The sequence below is a fragment of the Cordyceps javanica genome, chromosome 3, assembly GCF_051103115.1.
Source record: "Cordyceps javanica chromosome 3, complete sequence".
In the NCBI taxonomy this organism is placed as follows: Eukaryota; Fungi; Ascomycota; class Sordariomycetes; order Hypocreales; family Cordycipitaceae; genus Cordyceps; species Cordyceps javanica.
Genome location: NC_139297.1, coordinates 1898680 through 1914010, shown reverse-complemented (window position 1 = coordinate 1914010; position 15331 = coordinate 1898680). Strand labels below are relative to the sequence as shown.

At 53.4% G+C, this 15331-nt stretch overlaps 3 protein-coding genes across 3 annotated transcripts; 1 reads left to right on the top strand and 2 right to left on the bottom strand.

Moving 5' to 3' along the window:
- Positions 1–65: 65 nt before the first annotated feature.
- V2A60_004785 (asparagine--tRNA ligase SLM5) lies at positions 66–1798 on the bottom strand (the record flags this gene model as incomplete). The annotated part of the gene is made up of 3 exons (XM_083256099.1): positions 66–1211; positions 1278–1443; positions 1521–1798. 3 exons carry the CDS (start codon positions 1796–1798, stop codon positions 66–68), a joined length of 1590 nt encoding a protein of 529 aa, XP_083112225.1.
- A 3339-nt stretch (positions 1799–5137) lies between these two features.
- On the top strand, positions 5138–6157 carry V2A60_004784 (uncharacterized protein; the record flags this gene model as incomplete). Its single annotated transcript, XM_083256098.1, has 1 exon — positions 5138–6157. The coding sequence occupies one exon, from the start codon at positions 5138–5140 to the stop codon at positions 6155–6157; it is 1020 nt and encodes a 339-aa protein (XP_083112224.1).
- Positions 6158–8978: 2821 nt separating this feature from the next.
- V2A60_004783 (uncharacterized protein) lies at positions 8979–12165 on the bottom strand (the record flags this gene model as incomplete). The annotated part of the gene is made up of 3 exons (XM_083256097.1): positions 8979–9068; positions 9124–10782; positions 10837–12165. 3 exons carry the CDS (start codon positions 12163–12165, stop codon positions 8979–8981), a joined length of 3078 nt encoding a protein of 1025 aa, XP_083112223.1.
- Positions 12166–15331: the final 3166 nt, after the last annotated feature.

Genomic DNA, 15331 nt, shown 5'->3' with positions numbered 1-15331 from the left:
ACGCCTAGCCACTTTGGCGACCAATACCTCCATCGACAAATACATTCTCTGCGGACCGGCACTTTTCAACAGTCACAGCGCTCGAAATGGCGCGGAAAGGGCACCACGTCGCGAATGTTGGTTACGCCAGTGAGATAGCTGAGAAGTCGATCGAAACCGAGACCGAAGCCGCCGTGTGGCGGGCAGCCCCATCGACGAAGATCCATATACCAGCCGAGGTTGTTATTCCCGGGTTGGCGGGCGTCGGGTACAGGCAATCCGTGCAACCTCATGCTCTCTTCCAACTCGGGCAAGCGATGCTCACGCATGGAGCCTCCCGCCAGCTCGCCGAGGCCGGGTACCAAAAGATCAAAGCAGTCAACAGTTTGCCCTTGGGTCGGCGAGTCGGTCGACTTGAGCATGTAAAAGGCCTTGATCTCGCGAGGATACTGTGTAATAAAGACGGGAAGGTATGAATCGTTTGCCTCATCGTAGCCGACCTTCTCAGCAAGGTACTTTTCATGCTCGGACTGGAGTCCGGCGCCCCATACAGGCTTGTGCTCGAATTGCTCTGCTACTGGCTGCAGCATCTCAATGGCCTCGGTGTACGTCAGCCTGGGCCAGGTCGTTGCCGTTGTCATCCCATTCCATCGACGCGTAAGAACCTCGGCACTCTCGAGATCCTCAAAGGCAAGCTTCTCGGCACGTTCTTTAGAGTCTATTCTGTTGTGCTCTAGTTCCTTGGCTGCGCGAAGATCTTTCAGACCAGTCGCAAGTGAGACGAGCATGCGCTGGGCCAGGTTCATAACATCATCCATGCCATTGACAAAGCTCATCTCTGCCTCGAGCATCTGAAATTCGCTCAGATGGCGAGACGTGTCACTTTTTTCAGCTCTAAAGGTGGGAGACAGGGTCCATACGTTGCCAAGAGCCTGAGCCAAGGACTCGAGATGCAGCTGCGTCGAGACTGTTAGGTACTTGGGGTCTCTGAAGAAATGGCCCTTGCCGGGGGCCTGAACCATAAACGCCTCGCCAGCACCCTCGCAGTCTGAAGAGGTAATGATGGGCGGGTGTGCTTGCTGAAACTGCTCACGAAAGAAGAACTGCGTCAGGAGGGCTGTGACGTCTGAGCGAAAACGTAACAGGGTGCTGTTAATTGGGGTGCGAGATCGGAGGTGTGAGATGTTGCGCAAACTTTCAGGTGTCTGATACTTATTCTGGATAGGATACGTCTGGTGGGGTTGAATGTGAGTAGCAAGTCTTGAGTGAAGAACAGGACGTACTGGAGACCGGCGTACCTGGGGGTTTGAGGGGCCGAGGATGTCGACATGGTCGACTTGCAGCTCATAGTCAGCTGGGCCGGCCCTGGCCAGCTCATCTGCGGAGGCGGCTGATTGATTGCGGTTGACGCCCGACCCATCCTTCCAAGTGCCGAGGAGGCGGACCGCTGATCCTGGTCGAATGCTATGCGTATTGGAAGCGAGCGGTTAGCAGAAATGCATGGATGGGCACGAGGTGTGGTTCGAGGGGGAGAGACAGACTCTAGTGCAAGCGACTTGTCGACGACGGCCTGGACGGGACGCATAGAGGAGCCGTCTGTCACATCAACGAAGCGAACGCCGGCGCTCTTCCTCACCGACCGCACCCACCCGCAGACCGTGACGTCCGAGACATGTCTGGCGGGCTGGAATTCTCTGAGGTCCGCGACGGTCCTGACGCGGCCGTGGGCGTCGCCTCGTGGGATGGCGACCGAGTAGGCTCGGCGGGTGTCTGCGCAGGACCGCCACCGGGGCCGGCGCAGGGCGCGGGCTGCAAACATGGCACACACAGGTCAGTCAGCGCACCCGGGGCAGCGTGGTCTATCATGGAAATTGGATCCGGGTGTGTCTGTCAGGGGCACCGGTATCGCGACGAGAAAGCTGACGAGGCGCAGGGTGACGGTCCGGGATGAGAATGGGGCCAGAAAATACGACGTCGAAGTGTAACGCGGTAGGGAAAAAAAAAAGGGTAACGCGATGTTGCTTGTTGTGATGAGGTCAGGCCAGGGCCATGTCGAGGCGGTTGAGGAAAAATGTAGCTTCCGGTGGGTGCCTCGTGCCTCGCAAGTGGGTTAGCTGCTAAGATGGCCATTCATTCATTGTCTTTGCTTTGCAGAGGGATGCTGGCGGAGAAGTTGTCTCTTATATTTTAGAGAAGAAAAATTGTAGTGATTGCAGTTCATATCTAATAACATATTGATCCAGATTCAATCCTGATATCATTCGTGAGACGCGTAGCTCTGGCTCTTTGTTGGTTACATGTCCAAGTACCGCCTACTAACTTGGCTTGGGTAAGGCTGGAGAAAGTGGCTTCACGCGCTGTAGCCACGTCTACCTAGTAAGTAGTGGATGTGGCGCTATAAGGAATCCGGCAAGTTCAACGAGACTACTTATTAGTAGTGGCCTTGGGTGCCTCGGTATCCAAGGTAGGTAAAGGTGTTGGTGACGACTGCAAAAATTGTCTGTTCTGGGTACGCTGTATAATTTGATGATTTTGGATTTTCGTTTTCCTTTCTCTTTCTTCTCTCCTTTGTCTCAGAACCACATTGGTGCATTCCCGAATTCGGTAAAAGCTTGCGGTATTGTGTTGCCCATCACTTGCAAGTAGGGGTTGCTCGATATATGGTCTGGGAGAAATGTACCTTTGCTTGCGTATATGGTAGAAAGGTACCTACCTCCCTACCCACCTACCCACCTACCTAGGTCTAGGTACCTACCTACCTGCACAGGTAAGTACGGACTTGAGCATAGGTAAGTACTTGGGTGCCTTGAGTTCTCTCATTACCTACTCAGCAACTACTACTTACTTGGGTACTTGGCAGCTTGGGTATTATTAGGCCGGTTTTCTCGGCCGGGTTGGCGTAGTTGCAGATTACAGATGCCTTACCTTACCTAGCTAGCCAGTACTAGGTAGGTAAGGTAGCTAGGGTGCCAGCCTGCCAGGTAGCTACTGGACTGGGGCCTGCAGGAACCACACACACACTGTGGCACCCCTGGTCGCCTCTGGCTGGCATCTGGGTATCAGTACTCAGTACAAGGCTCTACCTACTGCATGGAGTCGATATTTAGGTATGCGACGCCCTCGGTGCCCAAGTAGGTAGGCAAAGTAATCGAGCCAGGTACAAGGAACGCGGTCCATGTCATAGCAGATGGCTGCTTCTTTTTTTTTGACTTGTTCTTTTTTCCCCGTCAGCCTTCTCGACATGGGGGGGCAGGGCAGGGCAGATAAGCTAACATGTACGGATACACCAACAGAACTGGGCCAATAGAAATTATAGAATACGTCTATCCCGACTCCCGAGGCACCTACTGGTACTCAGTACTCAGTGCTCTCCAGAGTCATCCCCTCTCCTCTTCCCTTCCCACCCCTACTCGCCTTACATATAATCAAAAGATTGATATAGACAGCAAGGCCATGGTACTGGGTAGCAAAAGTCTGCTCTAGCGTCGTTTTCTCTCCGCTGGGCTGTCTTGGCACCAGAGTCGCCTCCACACCAACAGCTCCCCTTGCCCGCCTCTGAACAATCGCTCATCAGGAACATGTCCGCCTAGACAGAGACGAGGTATGCCGGTATTTGCGCATTCCATCAGCCGCTAATCCTCAAGCTGGCCAACGAGGGCCCTGTCTTTGGGCATGCGATATACGGTATACCCAACGACGTCGAAACACACCCTGGTCGCGTCAATGGCGAAATGTCTTGTCCCTTGGAGCGATACCAGCAAACACATGCTGCCGTCTTGCCCTTCTCCTCCCCTTTGACGACCCGGTTTTACCGGCCATATCTCATAGTCATGGACCAATGGACCACCGACGACGCCTGCCACTACCCATGCCATGTATACATGTAATTCCGTGGCTCGGCTGCTGTCTCAGGCCGTCTCAGATCACTGCTCGAGTTGCGCCGGGGCTAACTCGCAACAAGACGACGCAAAAAGCATTCTTCTCTTCTCTTTGGGGTTCCCCCCTCCCCCGGTGCCGAAACATGAGCAACACCCGGCAAAACGCTTTTTTATTTCCTTTTCTTTGTTTACTTGTTTCGAAACCCCTGGGTAGACGGGCCGCTAAAACGACAAAAATGCGAGCCCATCCACTTCCCGCCGCGCCGCCTAATCTTGCCCGCCAACCCGCGTGTTGAACAAGCCGAGATGGTGTGCCACAGATCTCTCTTCAAGGCTGCGGCTAGAGCTGCAAGAGATGTCACACTTCTTCTAGTCAAGCCCGTGAGTGGGGGGCAAAGGGGAGCAAGAGGCGAGCGAGCGACCCCCTCTCACTCTCTCTCCTTGTCTCCCTCCGCGCCGTCGTGACATGACCCTAGTTGGCAGCTCATCAGTGCCGACTTCGCATCCCACCTTTTGGCAGCGCCGCCGCCGCCGCCAACGCTTCGCTGCGTTGTCTTCAGCTTGTCAGGTCTGTCTGAGATGGTAGCAGCTTTCTGCTTCTCTCCTCCTCCTCCAGTCAGATCTCGCAGCCAAATATGCAGCCTCTGCCCGCCGCGCGCCACCTGCAGGGTGGGTTTGCCCGTCATGCCGTTTACCTGGTCGACCCCTTCGTCACCACCACCAACTTCTGCTCCCACCTCCTCGGTCCCGCCAACTTGGGTGCCTGCTCCTGCTCTCGTGCGTAGTCCCCAGTCTTTTTTGTCTAACCATCGAGACAGCCACTTGCTTGCTACCTGCCTCTTGTAAATGGCCGCTGTTCGTGCCCGGGTGTACAAAGTAGTCCGGCTGCTCGAAAGCCCCGTCTCTTCTCGCATCGAGCCCTTGCCCTCTCTCACGCTTCGAGCTCGCTTGTTCTCGGGTCGCTCCAACCTGTTGGTGCCATCCTTGGCCTGTTTGAGCGCATCGTACTGCGTGACGGCTCTTCATCTCTCCTCTGATACTCGCCTCACATTCGCTTTCCGTCCGCTCATCACCATTGAACCATACACCGCCCACGCGCAACACAAGCCGCTGCCCTACGTACCGTTACGCTATATAAACAGTTTGATGTCGCCTCACCGGGCAACCTCTTCCTCCATGGTTCATGATTGCGGTGGCCAACACGTCCTCTCCTAAACTCATCACCATCCCTTGCTGCCGCACTTACACCATCGCTACGCCCATCCATCCATTCATAAAACATGGTCTCTGGAAAGTCTAGTCGGTCCGGCCGTCCGAAGCCCTCGGATGTGGCGCTGGACACAAAACGAAACTTTATTCCGCTGCTCAATGCCAGCTATGCCGACTCCTTCCCACCCTATTCGATCCTCTATAGGGAGCCGTGTCTGCAGCTGCCCGTGAAGCGGTCGCCGAGTATCCGCCCGCCCCTGTTCCGGGTCGAGGACGGCGACCCTGTCATGAAAGCTATCCACTATGCCGAGATGGACTCGCAGGCAAGCGAGGCTGCGGGCGGCCCTCGAATCCGTATCCCGTTCATCTGCGCCGCCAACGAACGCCGACCCGGAGGCGACTGGGAGATTGGATCCCTTCTCTACGAGGAGAAGCTATGCAGGCGCAGCAATCTATTTGCTACCCTCTCGACACCGCACCCGCAGTCCGGTGAGGAGACCAACTATCCGATTCCCACAATGGGTGGTATATTTTCCGATGCGGTGGTTGTGTGTAGGGGCCCTCATGATCGTTACGAGAAGCTGGACCGCTGGTACGACTTGCCCGTGTTATCGATGCCACCCACTCGGTGGCCAAGACTCAAGGACAATGGGACGTCGTATTCGTTTGAAGCGGAGCGCCAGCAAATGAAGGACAAGATCCGGGGCGCCCTGCGAATCTGCCGCTACAACGGCTATGATCGCGTCGTTGTCGGCGACTTCGGCCTAGGCAACGGGTGCCGGAACCCGCCCCAGCAGCTGGCCGAGATTTGGCGCGAGGTTCTCCTCTTCGACCCCGATCTACGCGGCCAGTTTACCTATGTCATTTTCGTCTTTGAAGACCCTCTGCTCAACACGACGCAGTGCATCCTGGAAGAATTGATCAAAAAGGAGCAAAAGGCCAAGACCAAGCCCAGAGGCGACTTGCGCTCGCTTCTACGAGACGCCCCATCCGACATGTCAATCTTTAGGCGGGTATTTGATGCAGCCGAGATTGAGCGCGTCGTCAGCGAGCCAGATCCTCGGTATGGCCTCCAGATGATTACCAGCTGAGCAAAATCGTATGCCTGCCCAGCTGGGCGACAGGGGGGGGGGGTAAGGGTTGGCAGAAAATGGGTGGCGCGACAACACCACAGCCAAGGCGGGAGGGGGGGGGGCGCCGACATATTGCATGCATACAGCTCCAAGACATCATGACCCCGGCCTTTTTTTACTACTGGCTACTGGGTAGAAGAGACCTTTGAAACCTGCAGGAGACGTGGTTTGTAGGTCGACTCAAGAGCCTGATTCGGGTGTTGATGGAAGCGGAGACGGACGAGTCGGCCAACCTTGGGGTTTTCTTGGGAGAAGGGGGAGAGGGGAGGAGACCCGTTCAGAGACTAGGCATATGTCTCAACACATTTTCAATTTTCTCTTCTTTTGATTCGTTTTCTTTTTCACGGTGTCAAGCACATCGCCCCGTCACGGCACCTGCCTCCCCCCCTCCTCCTCCCTCCCATCGCCACCGGGGTTGCAACGTGAGCTGTCATTAAATAGTGCAATGGCTGTTGGGGCACTGCGGATTCCAATGCTACGACGCAAATGGGCTGAAGCCTCGTGCTTGGTTACACGAGGGTGACGTTGGAAGATGTCTTTTTTTTTATCGGTGCCTCTTTTTTTTTCCGGCAGTGTGTTGGTTTTCTATTTTTTTTCTGCTTTTTTCTTTCTTCTTCATTGCTGTAGTTGGTGGTTGTCCACCCATATATATATATACACCAATATGAGAACCCATAAAATCACTACGCAAGGCTGAACCTACACGGCCAAAATTGGGCGGTAACCGTTTTTTTCTCTCTCTTCCCATTACCGCATTCGGAAGGAGCATAATAGAAGTATTATTAAATCTTTTTTTTTTTGCCAAGTACTGCTGGTACTGAGTAGATGGATCAAAAAAGGAATACGTTATACTTTCTTGGCATTCGCGTAATTCCCTTTTACCCTTTTTTCCGCTCGTCTCCTGCCGGAAGGGGGGGGCAAAAGAGGTTGAGTGAGCGAGGATCGGTGGACTCCGCCTGGGCGAAAGCCCCCCCTCCCCAGTGATGCGAGAAGGCGAGGGGGAGGGGGGGGGACTTGGATACATGGATATACCAGTATGGATATGTGCACGATGAGGGACGGGATTGGGCACGTCGCATGCCGTCTTGCATGTCATATCCAGCATGTGCGTGTCCGAGTTGTCCACGTCCTTTGCTGCTTCCCTTGCCTTGTTGTACGAGGAAGACGGCTCTCATGTAGGCCCATGGCCCCGCCTACGTAGAACGACGACAGCCAAGAGGAAAGAACAACAGCGACGCATGTTGAGGTATTTACTTATTGCGAGAGGGGAGGGGGGGAGGGGAAGAAATCGGGATGAAAATGGTTCACTGCCATTTAAAGGGAACAAGGGAAATAGAAGAGAAAAAAAAGGACACTAGATAATTCCGCCAAAACATGCACCTCATGCGGGTTTCACTCGCCCTCCACTATGATGAAGAGAGGAAGTGGGGGAGGTCTCACTGTGACATCCCTGTGTCTGGCTGGTTGGTCAGTTGCATGTATTCTTGTCAATTTTTTTTTCATTATTTTTTTTTTCGCACTTTGTCTCTCCTCTCTCGCTCTCTCGCTCTCTGATGAGTCTCGATATCCTGCCCAATCTTCTTTCCCTTTGCCCTTTTTCCCCCTTTGTTTCTCCGTATATAACTCGGCACGGCATGGTATCTGATGTACAAGAAAAATTGAAAATCATAAAATAATAAACAGGATCTCTTGTGAATTTAAAATTATTCAGAAAGGAAAGAAAAGGCCAAAGGAAAATAAATGTGTGTATGTATATATATGAGAGAGAAGAGTGTGAGTGACTGAGTGACTGAGTGACTGAGTGACTGAGTGACTGAGTGACTGAGTGACTGAGTGACTGAGAGCAAGGAGAAATATTCTGTGAATCAAGACTCACAAGATGAAAATGAGAGAAGAGACGGAAAGCGTTTTACCACGGTGCTCAAAGACCGGTCAAGCCCGTCCGTTTCTTCTTCTTCTTCTTCTTCTCTTTTTTCTTCTTCCATTTCAGTAGCTTCCCCAATGATGAGATTCACGCAGCATACACACACTCACACATACACATACAAAACATACACTCAGACAAAGAGAGAGCGAGACAAGAATGAAAAAAAAACTGGCAGACATGTGCAAGGTCCTCTTCAGTTCTGCTGCTCCTCCCCTCCTCTGCTGCAATGTGGCGCACCCGCGACATGCAGTAGGAAGGACCCCCCTACTACTTCACTAACTGGCTACTCCTGCTACTACTGCTACTACTGCTGCTGCTGCTATTACCACTACTCCTACTAATATGACTTATGAGGCACTTGGCAACGCCCAGAGCAACCACCACCGACGACAAGGGAGGGAGGGGAGGGGGAAAGGGGACAAGTCGCCCACACCGGTGAGCAGGGATCTTTGTTGGCGTTGCGTTGCGTTGCGTTGCGTGTTCTGCGATGGAGTCCCCTCCCGGGGTTGGCCTCTCGGAGAATTATCTCCCCTGGTTGTGACAGATGTAAAATGCATCATAGCGGAGCGGAGCGATGGACGTATATGCGGCACTCCATATTCGCGTTAAATAAAAGTGGTTTTCCGTTTTGTTCTGTTTCATAATATACTAATCGTCTACCCAAGGCAGAGAATGTGACTTTGTTTTGCCCCCTCAGGCTTCGATAAATTGCTTTTGGTCCTGAATATTTTTGGCACGGCATTGCTTGCTACTGCGTTCTGTACAACTCTTTCTCTTGTTCCTCTTTCATTCTTCTTTGTCCTTTGTCAATTTTCGTCAGGTCGTGAGATATGCAGGTATGCCATGCCCTTTTTACCAATACGACGGACGCAGGCCGGCAAAGTTGGTTAAGCTGTTGGCCGCGGCATCGACCTCGGTTTCCCGTTTCCTTTGGCCGCTCAACTAGTGACGAAAATTAGCACAAACACGCCAAGACACACCTGGGAAAGTAACGTACCTCGAGCTGAACTCCCTTGTGAACGTGCACGAGCCAGTCCACGTAACTTTGTGCCTCGTTGTTGCGGTCTTCGACAAGGAGACGTGCAAACTCAAACTCGGCGCCGTCAATACCTTGTCGGGCGAGCTGGATGTTCATGCCTTTGGAACCGCGCTGCGTCTTGAGGAACTCGATGATATTGCGAACCTGCGCGTTAAGGTGGGTATCCAAGACTGGGACGGACGATGTGTAGGCGTCCAGGCTCTTGAGGGTGTCCTTGCCCTCACCAAACAGATCGCTAATGAGGTTTGGCGATGTCTGGGAGTGGAACCAAACCAGGCACTGTTGGCCATTGTCGACAAGGTAGACACCGCCCGGTTCAACACGGGAGAATGAAGCGCGCACACAAGGAGGCATCTTGAGGTGGCCTGTCTCCGCATCCGCGAAACCATCCTCGGGTTGGAGGTTGTGCAGGGGAATCATCCGCGGGTATAGGTAGAGGCTGAGCTCTAGAGCACCCATTGATCGTACCAGGCGCATCTCGTAGACCCTTCGGTCAGTGTTCTCGATGCCACCTTTGTAGGCTCTGCATTTAAGCAATCCGAGCATATACATGCAGAATTCCTTGAGTCGCTCGGGCATCACCAGCTGCCCAGGAGGATGTTGCTGGGCAGAATGCTTGCGGTAGCACGACATTATGTCAATGGTTCGTTCCGTCAGCCAGTTGCGGGTGTCTTTGAGGCTGCTAGAAGTGGTAGATAGCTTGGTGCTCGCTTCCTTGGCAAGCAACGCAATGACAGCATCTTGATCAACAAACTTCATGCATGCGCGGATACCTTGCTCGCGCACGCCAGCCTCTTTAGACGTGTCACTGACGCTCGCAATGATGTTCGAGCATCGCACTCTGCGCTGTCCAGAAGCAGTTGTGTATAGGAGAGCAGACTGGAAATGTGCGTCGAGCTTGGCGTCGAGCTTGCCATCGTAAGAGAAGGAGACACCGAGTGCCTTATCAGCATCAATGACACCAATCTCAAGATCGGCACCAAAGGTATGCTGTACAAAGTTTCCGTGGTAGGCCGCAATCTGTAAACCATTTGAGCATCGCACCTTCATCAACGCCTGGAAACCAGTCTCGCGCGTAACGGCATGTGCAATTTCCGTGGACATCCTAGGGCTATCGCGAGGGGCAATGAAGTTGGGGTAGTAGAATGTTTCGCCGCCAGTGGTGGCGGCAACATGCCCTATCGTCCCAATGTCGAGGTATCCACCGGAAGGAGCGGCCAGGAAGAAATCAACACCAACACCGCTGGCAGCCATCTTCTCGGAAACCTTCTTCCAGCCGGGGTGCTCGGTAGTATAGAGCTTCTTGTCAGATTCACCGCCAGGATGGCTGCCATCATCACGCAGAAACAGTCTGCCAGGACCCCAGGTGGGCAACGCGGCACAAGAGCAGATGACCTTGCCACCAGTAGCCTCCAAAGCAGCCAAGGCAGAGCTTAGAGCCGCAAGCATGGCAGGCTCTGGGTTCTTGACCGCCGAAAAAATTTCAGGTAGGCGGTTGAGAAGCGAAGTGATGGTCGACTTGCACTCGTATGGATCAACAAAAAGGCCTTCGCCCAAGGGCAGGAAGGGATCTTCGAGATCAGGCATAATCAACATTTGCGCTTGATCGAGACGAGGCTATTCGAATAGTTAGCATGAGAGCCAGCGCGAGATATGCGCAAAGGAGCATACATTGATGTTGTAAAAGTGAATGTCTTGGTCATATGTGACGAAGCCGACCTTGGCTCCTTCGGGTATACGTCTCTTGGGCTCGCCATCTTCATCAGTCTCGCCACCATAGAGCGCAGCCTGAATTCCATCGCAAAAGCTTTCCAGGAAACCCTTGTTGAAAGATTCCTGCGTGACGTCAATGAGGAAAAGGTAACGTAGGCCAACAGGCTCTCTCGTCCAGTATTCCTTCGGAACCACAAATTCAACCGTTCCGCGATGGAGCTCCGGACGCTGGTCACGGTCGACCCGAACGCCTTGGGGGCTCGTGGCGCAAAAGTATTCGGGTGGCGTGTCGTTGGGGTAGGTGCAAAGATTGCAGACGAACTTGTTGCCTCCGGATCGGAACATCATGAACGGGTTGATATACGCACGGCACCTGCGGCAACGGGGAGGGCCAGCCTCGCCAAAATCGAGGACAGGCACCTCAGCTTCGCCGGCTTGTAGAGGGGCAAGGGGTTGTAGGAGTAGACCTAGGGGGATACCAGTAGCTTGCAAGCCGTCGGGTGTAGCAGGCACGTTGTTCATGGTCAGTCGAGCATACTTGGGCGATGAGTTGCCTTGGTCGTGGGCAACAAAGGAGACCGAGGCAGGAGGCGGAACATGCTTCTCGAATGTGGGATAAATGTTCTTGAGGAAGTATTGCTGGACAGCGTCGCGAGCAGCTGGTACGCTTGGTAGGTCATCAGCGGAAACCTTTCCCGTGCCAGAGGCCGGCACAGAAGCGGCAGTATCGCCAAAATCGTTTCCTGGGATGGGGTTCACAGGACCGGCAGGGTTGATCGGGCCGCCGCCGAGAGGGGACGGAGCTGGGGCGCCGTATTGCGTATGAGGCGCACCTTGGCTGTCGAACTGGTTGCCGAAAGCGGGAATTGGCGGGCTCGCTGCGTTGTTGAGGAACTGAGAAGCACCGACACCAGCGGCAGGCATGCCATTGAAGGCCTGCGATGAGCCTGTAGGCTCGACGGTGTGGTAGGCATGGCGATCCTTCTTCTTCTTGCGAACAGTGCCCTGAGCATCGCCACCGAGGTTCATACCGCCCATTTGTGCAGCCAATGCATCCGGGGGAGGAGGGGCAGCACCGCCTTGAAATCCCGGAGGAGGAGGACTGCTCATCGGGGGAGCCTGCCCTCCTTGGTAAGGAGGAGCGCCATACGGCTGTTGTTGCTGGTAGGGATTCGGGGCCACTGGAGGCATGAATTGCTGAGCAGCCGGGGCGGATGTCTTGTTCGGATCGTTAGGGTCGTATTGCTCGCCATGGCCCAGAGCATGAAACTGTGTGTAATCAGCCATGGCTGTAGCTTGCGGATGGCTGAACTCGTCGCGTGAAAATCGGGAAGAGAAGAGGGCGTCAAGCTCGGGACGGAGCAGTAGGGGCGGGCCAGGGAGTTTGCGATGAGGGGCTCCCCGGTCGGTACGCCGTGCGTTTAGTCGGAGAGTGCAGTCGGTTCTTCAAAACGAGAAATCAGATGGGAGGTATATGAGGGTTACTTCCCATGCTACGCAGGCCCCGGTGAAGCAATTGTTGCAAAAAAACGCCGGCCAGAGACGAAAGACAGAGCCGCGGCGCACAACTATTCGATATCAAGTCGGTGGCTCGTAGCGACGTGTCCAGTGGGGGCCCATAAAAAACACGGACCAGTCCAGCGATAGCTCAAGAAGCAGGAGCGCAGGAGCGATGAACTTTGTGCCTGCCTACTAGCCACAGTAGTTGTGGCGTATCGCCACACCAACCCGAACAGGCATCTCAGGAATTATGAGAAAGGACAAGCATGGATGAAGCTGGTGGGCAATTCCCCCAGTACTCTGTACTAGGTTATTGAACAGCAAGAACCCCAACCATGACAGCTACAAAGCCAAACGCGAGAGTGCGTTGGGCAAACAAAATGGCCCGATGATCCAACACGCAGCGTGAAAAGAGATCTGTCATACCAGTTATGAGACTCTTGCGCTGCAAGTACCCGCCGCGGGCGATAACGGTTCAAAACGCTGCAACAAAGTGAGTACCGTCATGAGTATTGACGGGCAGCCGCGGTTGTCGTCTGGCTCAGGTGGTTCTTCACATGATCTATCACGTGACTGGAGACGTCGTGTGTAAGTGATCAGGCGGCAGGAACCCAATGGCCCTCAGACCGACGCCAGGTCTAGCGGACCTGAAAAGCCATTTGTAATAGATTTATGTATTTGAATCATTCTGGATGTGGATAATTAAGCGCTTTTGATTGTCTTTCCTCGGTTCCGAAGCTTTGATGGGCCGTGGTGCGACTTGGCACTGAGGCAAAGATGTTATCGTGCGGGCTTAACGAGACGGCATCGCAAATGCCGGATGTCGCCCGTAAGCGATGCAGCAGGACAAAGAAAACTGTATTCTGTCGAGGATTAATTCACGACACCTCATAAGCCGTATATGGTTATTTCATTAGAGCTCATTGCGTTGAGGCCACTGCCGCCTGGAGTAACATCTGTGGGCGTTGAGCACGCCAGGACCACGCTGACTTTGGCAACTGCCGCTCGCACTGGAAAACAAGCATCGACTACGACACCTCGTAGGGGACAAATGAGAGCTACAAAAATACGTATTTCTATTGAATACTGTTCAAATATTCCATTTATACTGGTCTCATGATACGAATAACCCTGAAAGAGAAGATCGGTATAAGTCAATATGCCGAGCCTATGTTTCGGTCCAGCGACCACGGTCGGAAGCGGTGACAACAGGAAAGTAAGACTGCATGACACTGCAGTGGGAAATACGGGTATAAAAATATCTTTAGCACGAAAATAAATATTTGTTGCTCGATTCAGCATAATTTTGATGTGATTCGAGTACTTTGGCGGTGTGTGCTGATTGATTGTGTTGCGCGGCTCGTTTTCAACATTGCAAACGCGAGCGGAAAAAATGACGATGAGAACGTCTTGCGCAGTAGCTCAGCAACCAGGGCAGATATGAGTCTTAAAAACGCACACTATATGCATTTGGCTACCATTTTGGTTTTAGACATTCAAAAAGTAAATAATGAATGAAAATGGGGCTGTAGTTGATGATGACTACATCGAGGGCCAGTTTCGCGGATAGCTTCAGGATGGAGTCGCCGGCAGGCTGCGAGCGACACGAAAAACAGCGGCGCACGCGCATCAGCTATGGGAGTATCAAAACGGCTGGAAATGCATGCATATGCGCAGTCAAATTAAAGCGACAAGATTTCTACTTGAAATTTCGTTTGACATTATTTACAGCGACTAATGGCGACACGACAATTCAGGATGCGCCCGAGGGAGTGCTAGAGGAATGGGTGGTTGGTGGCAAGGCGGGCGGCGCGGGCATATGGACATGATGAAAGGTGCGTTGGTGACGGCCTACGTTTGCAAATGCCAACCGACAAGCCAGCACGAAACTCAGATGGTCAAGGAGGGGTTGAATGAAAAAAATGACTCACGGAAATTGTAATGGAGGGTGAGCAGACAAAGAACGAGAGAGGCAGAGGACAGCAGAAAACGAGGGACAGAAAAAAAAAGAGAGGGGGGAGGCCGAGTAGCAACATCTGGCGAGAGGCTTCACCCAGGCCAGGACGAGAGGGACGGAGAGGCAGACGAGGACGAGATGGAACAAGGGACCGGCTCAGCAGATCACAAGGGGACGGCGAAGAAAAGGTACCTGAGAGATACAAGGAGGATGAGAAGAATTGGGGAGGCGCTGGCCAATCAGAAAAATGGTCACGAGGCAGGGGAGGGGGGCGATATTTTGGGTTGGAGGACTTGTGGGGCACAAGACACGGCGACGAGATTTGGCTGTGGCTGCAAGAGGCTGATGGGTATAGTTTTTATGGTGAATACGGGTGATGGGTACAAAGAGAGGTGTGGCTGAAGCTGCACCAGAATGGCCTAGCGCAGGGATGTTCGGAGGAGCTGCCGTGAGCTTGTGGACGGTAGAGCGCTCCAAAGGAGAAAAAAGCGGGTGCATTTCTGACGAGAGTCCAGAAAATAAATAAAAAACAGATGGTAAGTGGGGCAGGGACAGGTTGCTGAAGCGAGGTACTCTGGAGGTACCTGGAGCTGTTCGCGGCAAATGCTACATGGACTGGGCTGATACGTGTGCAAGAGAGACACACACAGAGACGGGAGAGAGAGATAGGTAGAGAGGAGTGTGTGTGCGTGCGTGTGTCTATATGGTGCGCTACGGCGCCGGCCATGTATGCTACCACCTGGCAGCGCGCTGCAAACTGGCAACCTCGGAGAACAGCAAAGAAGGCCAGATTGAAAGAGATGGAAAGAGAAAGAAATGAAAGAAAAACATATCTGAGATCAAGACTCGACCATGGACACTCTACGATGTTCTTTTCCTTGCTCTTCTTTTTTGTGTGTCCTGCTCAACAAAGAGCTGCTGCCATCGCTCACGCACCCAAGCAGGCACACACCCCCCCCCCCCCCCCCCCCCCCAAAAATACGCTGCCGCACGCCG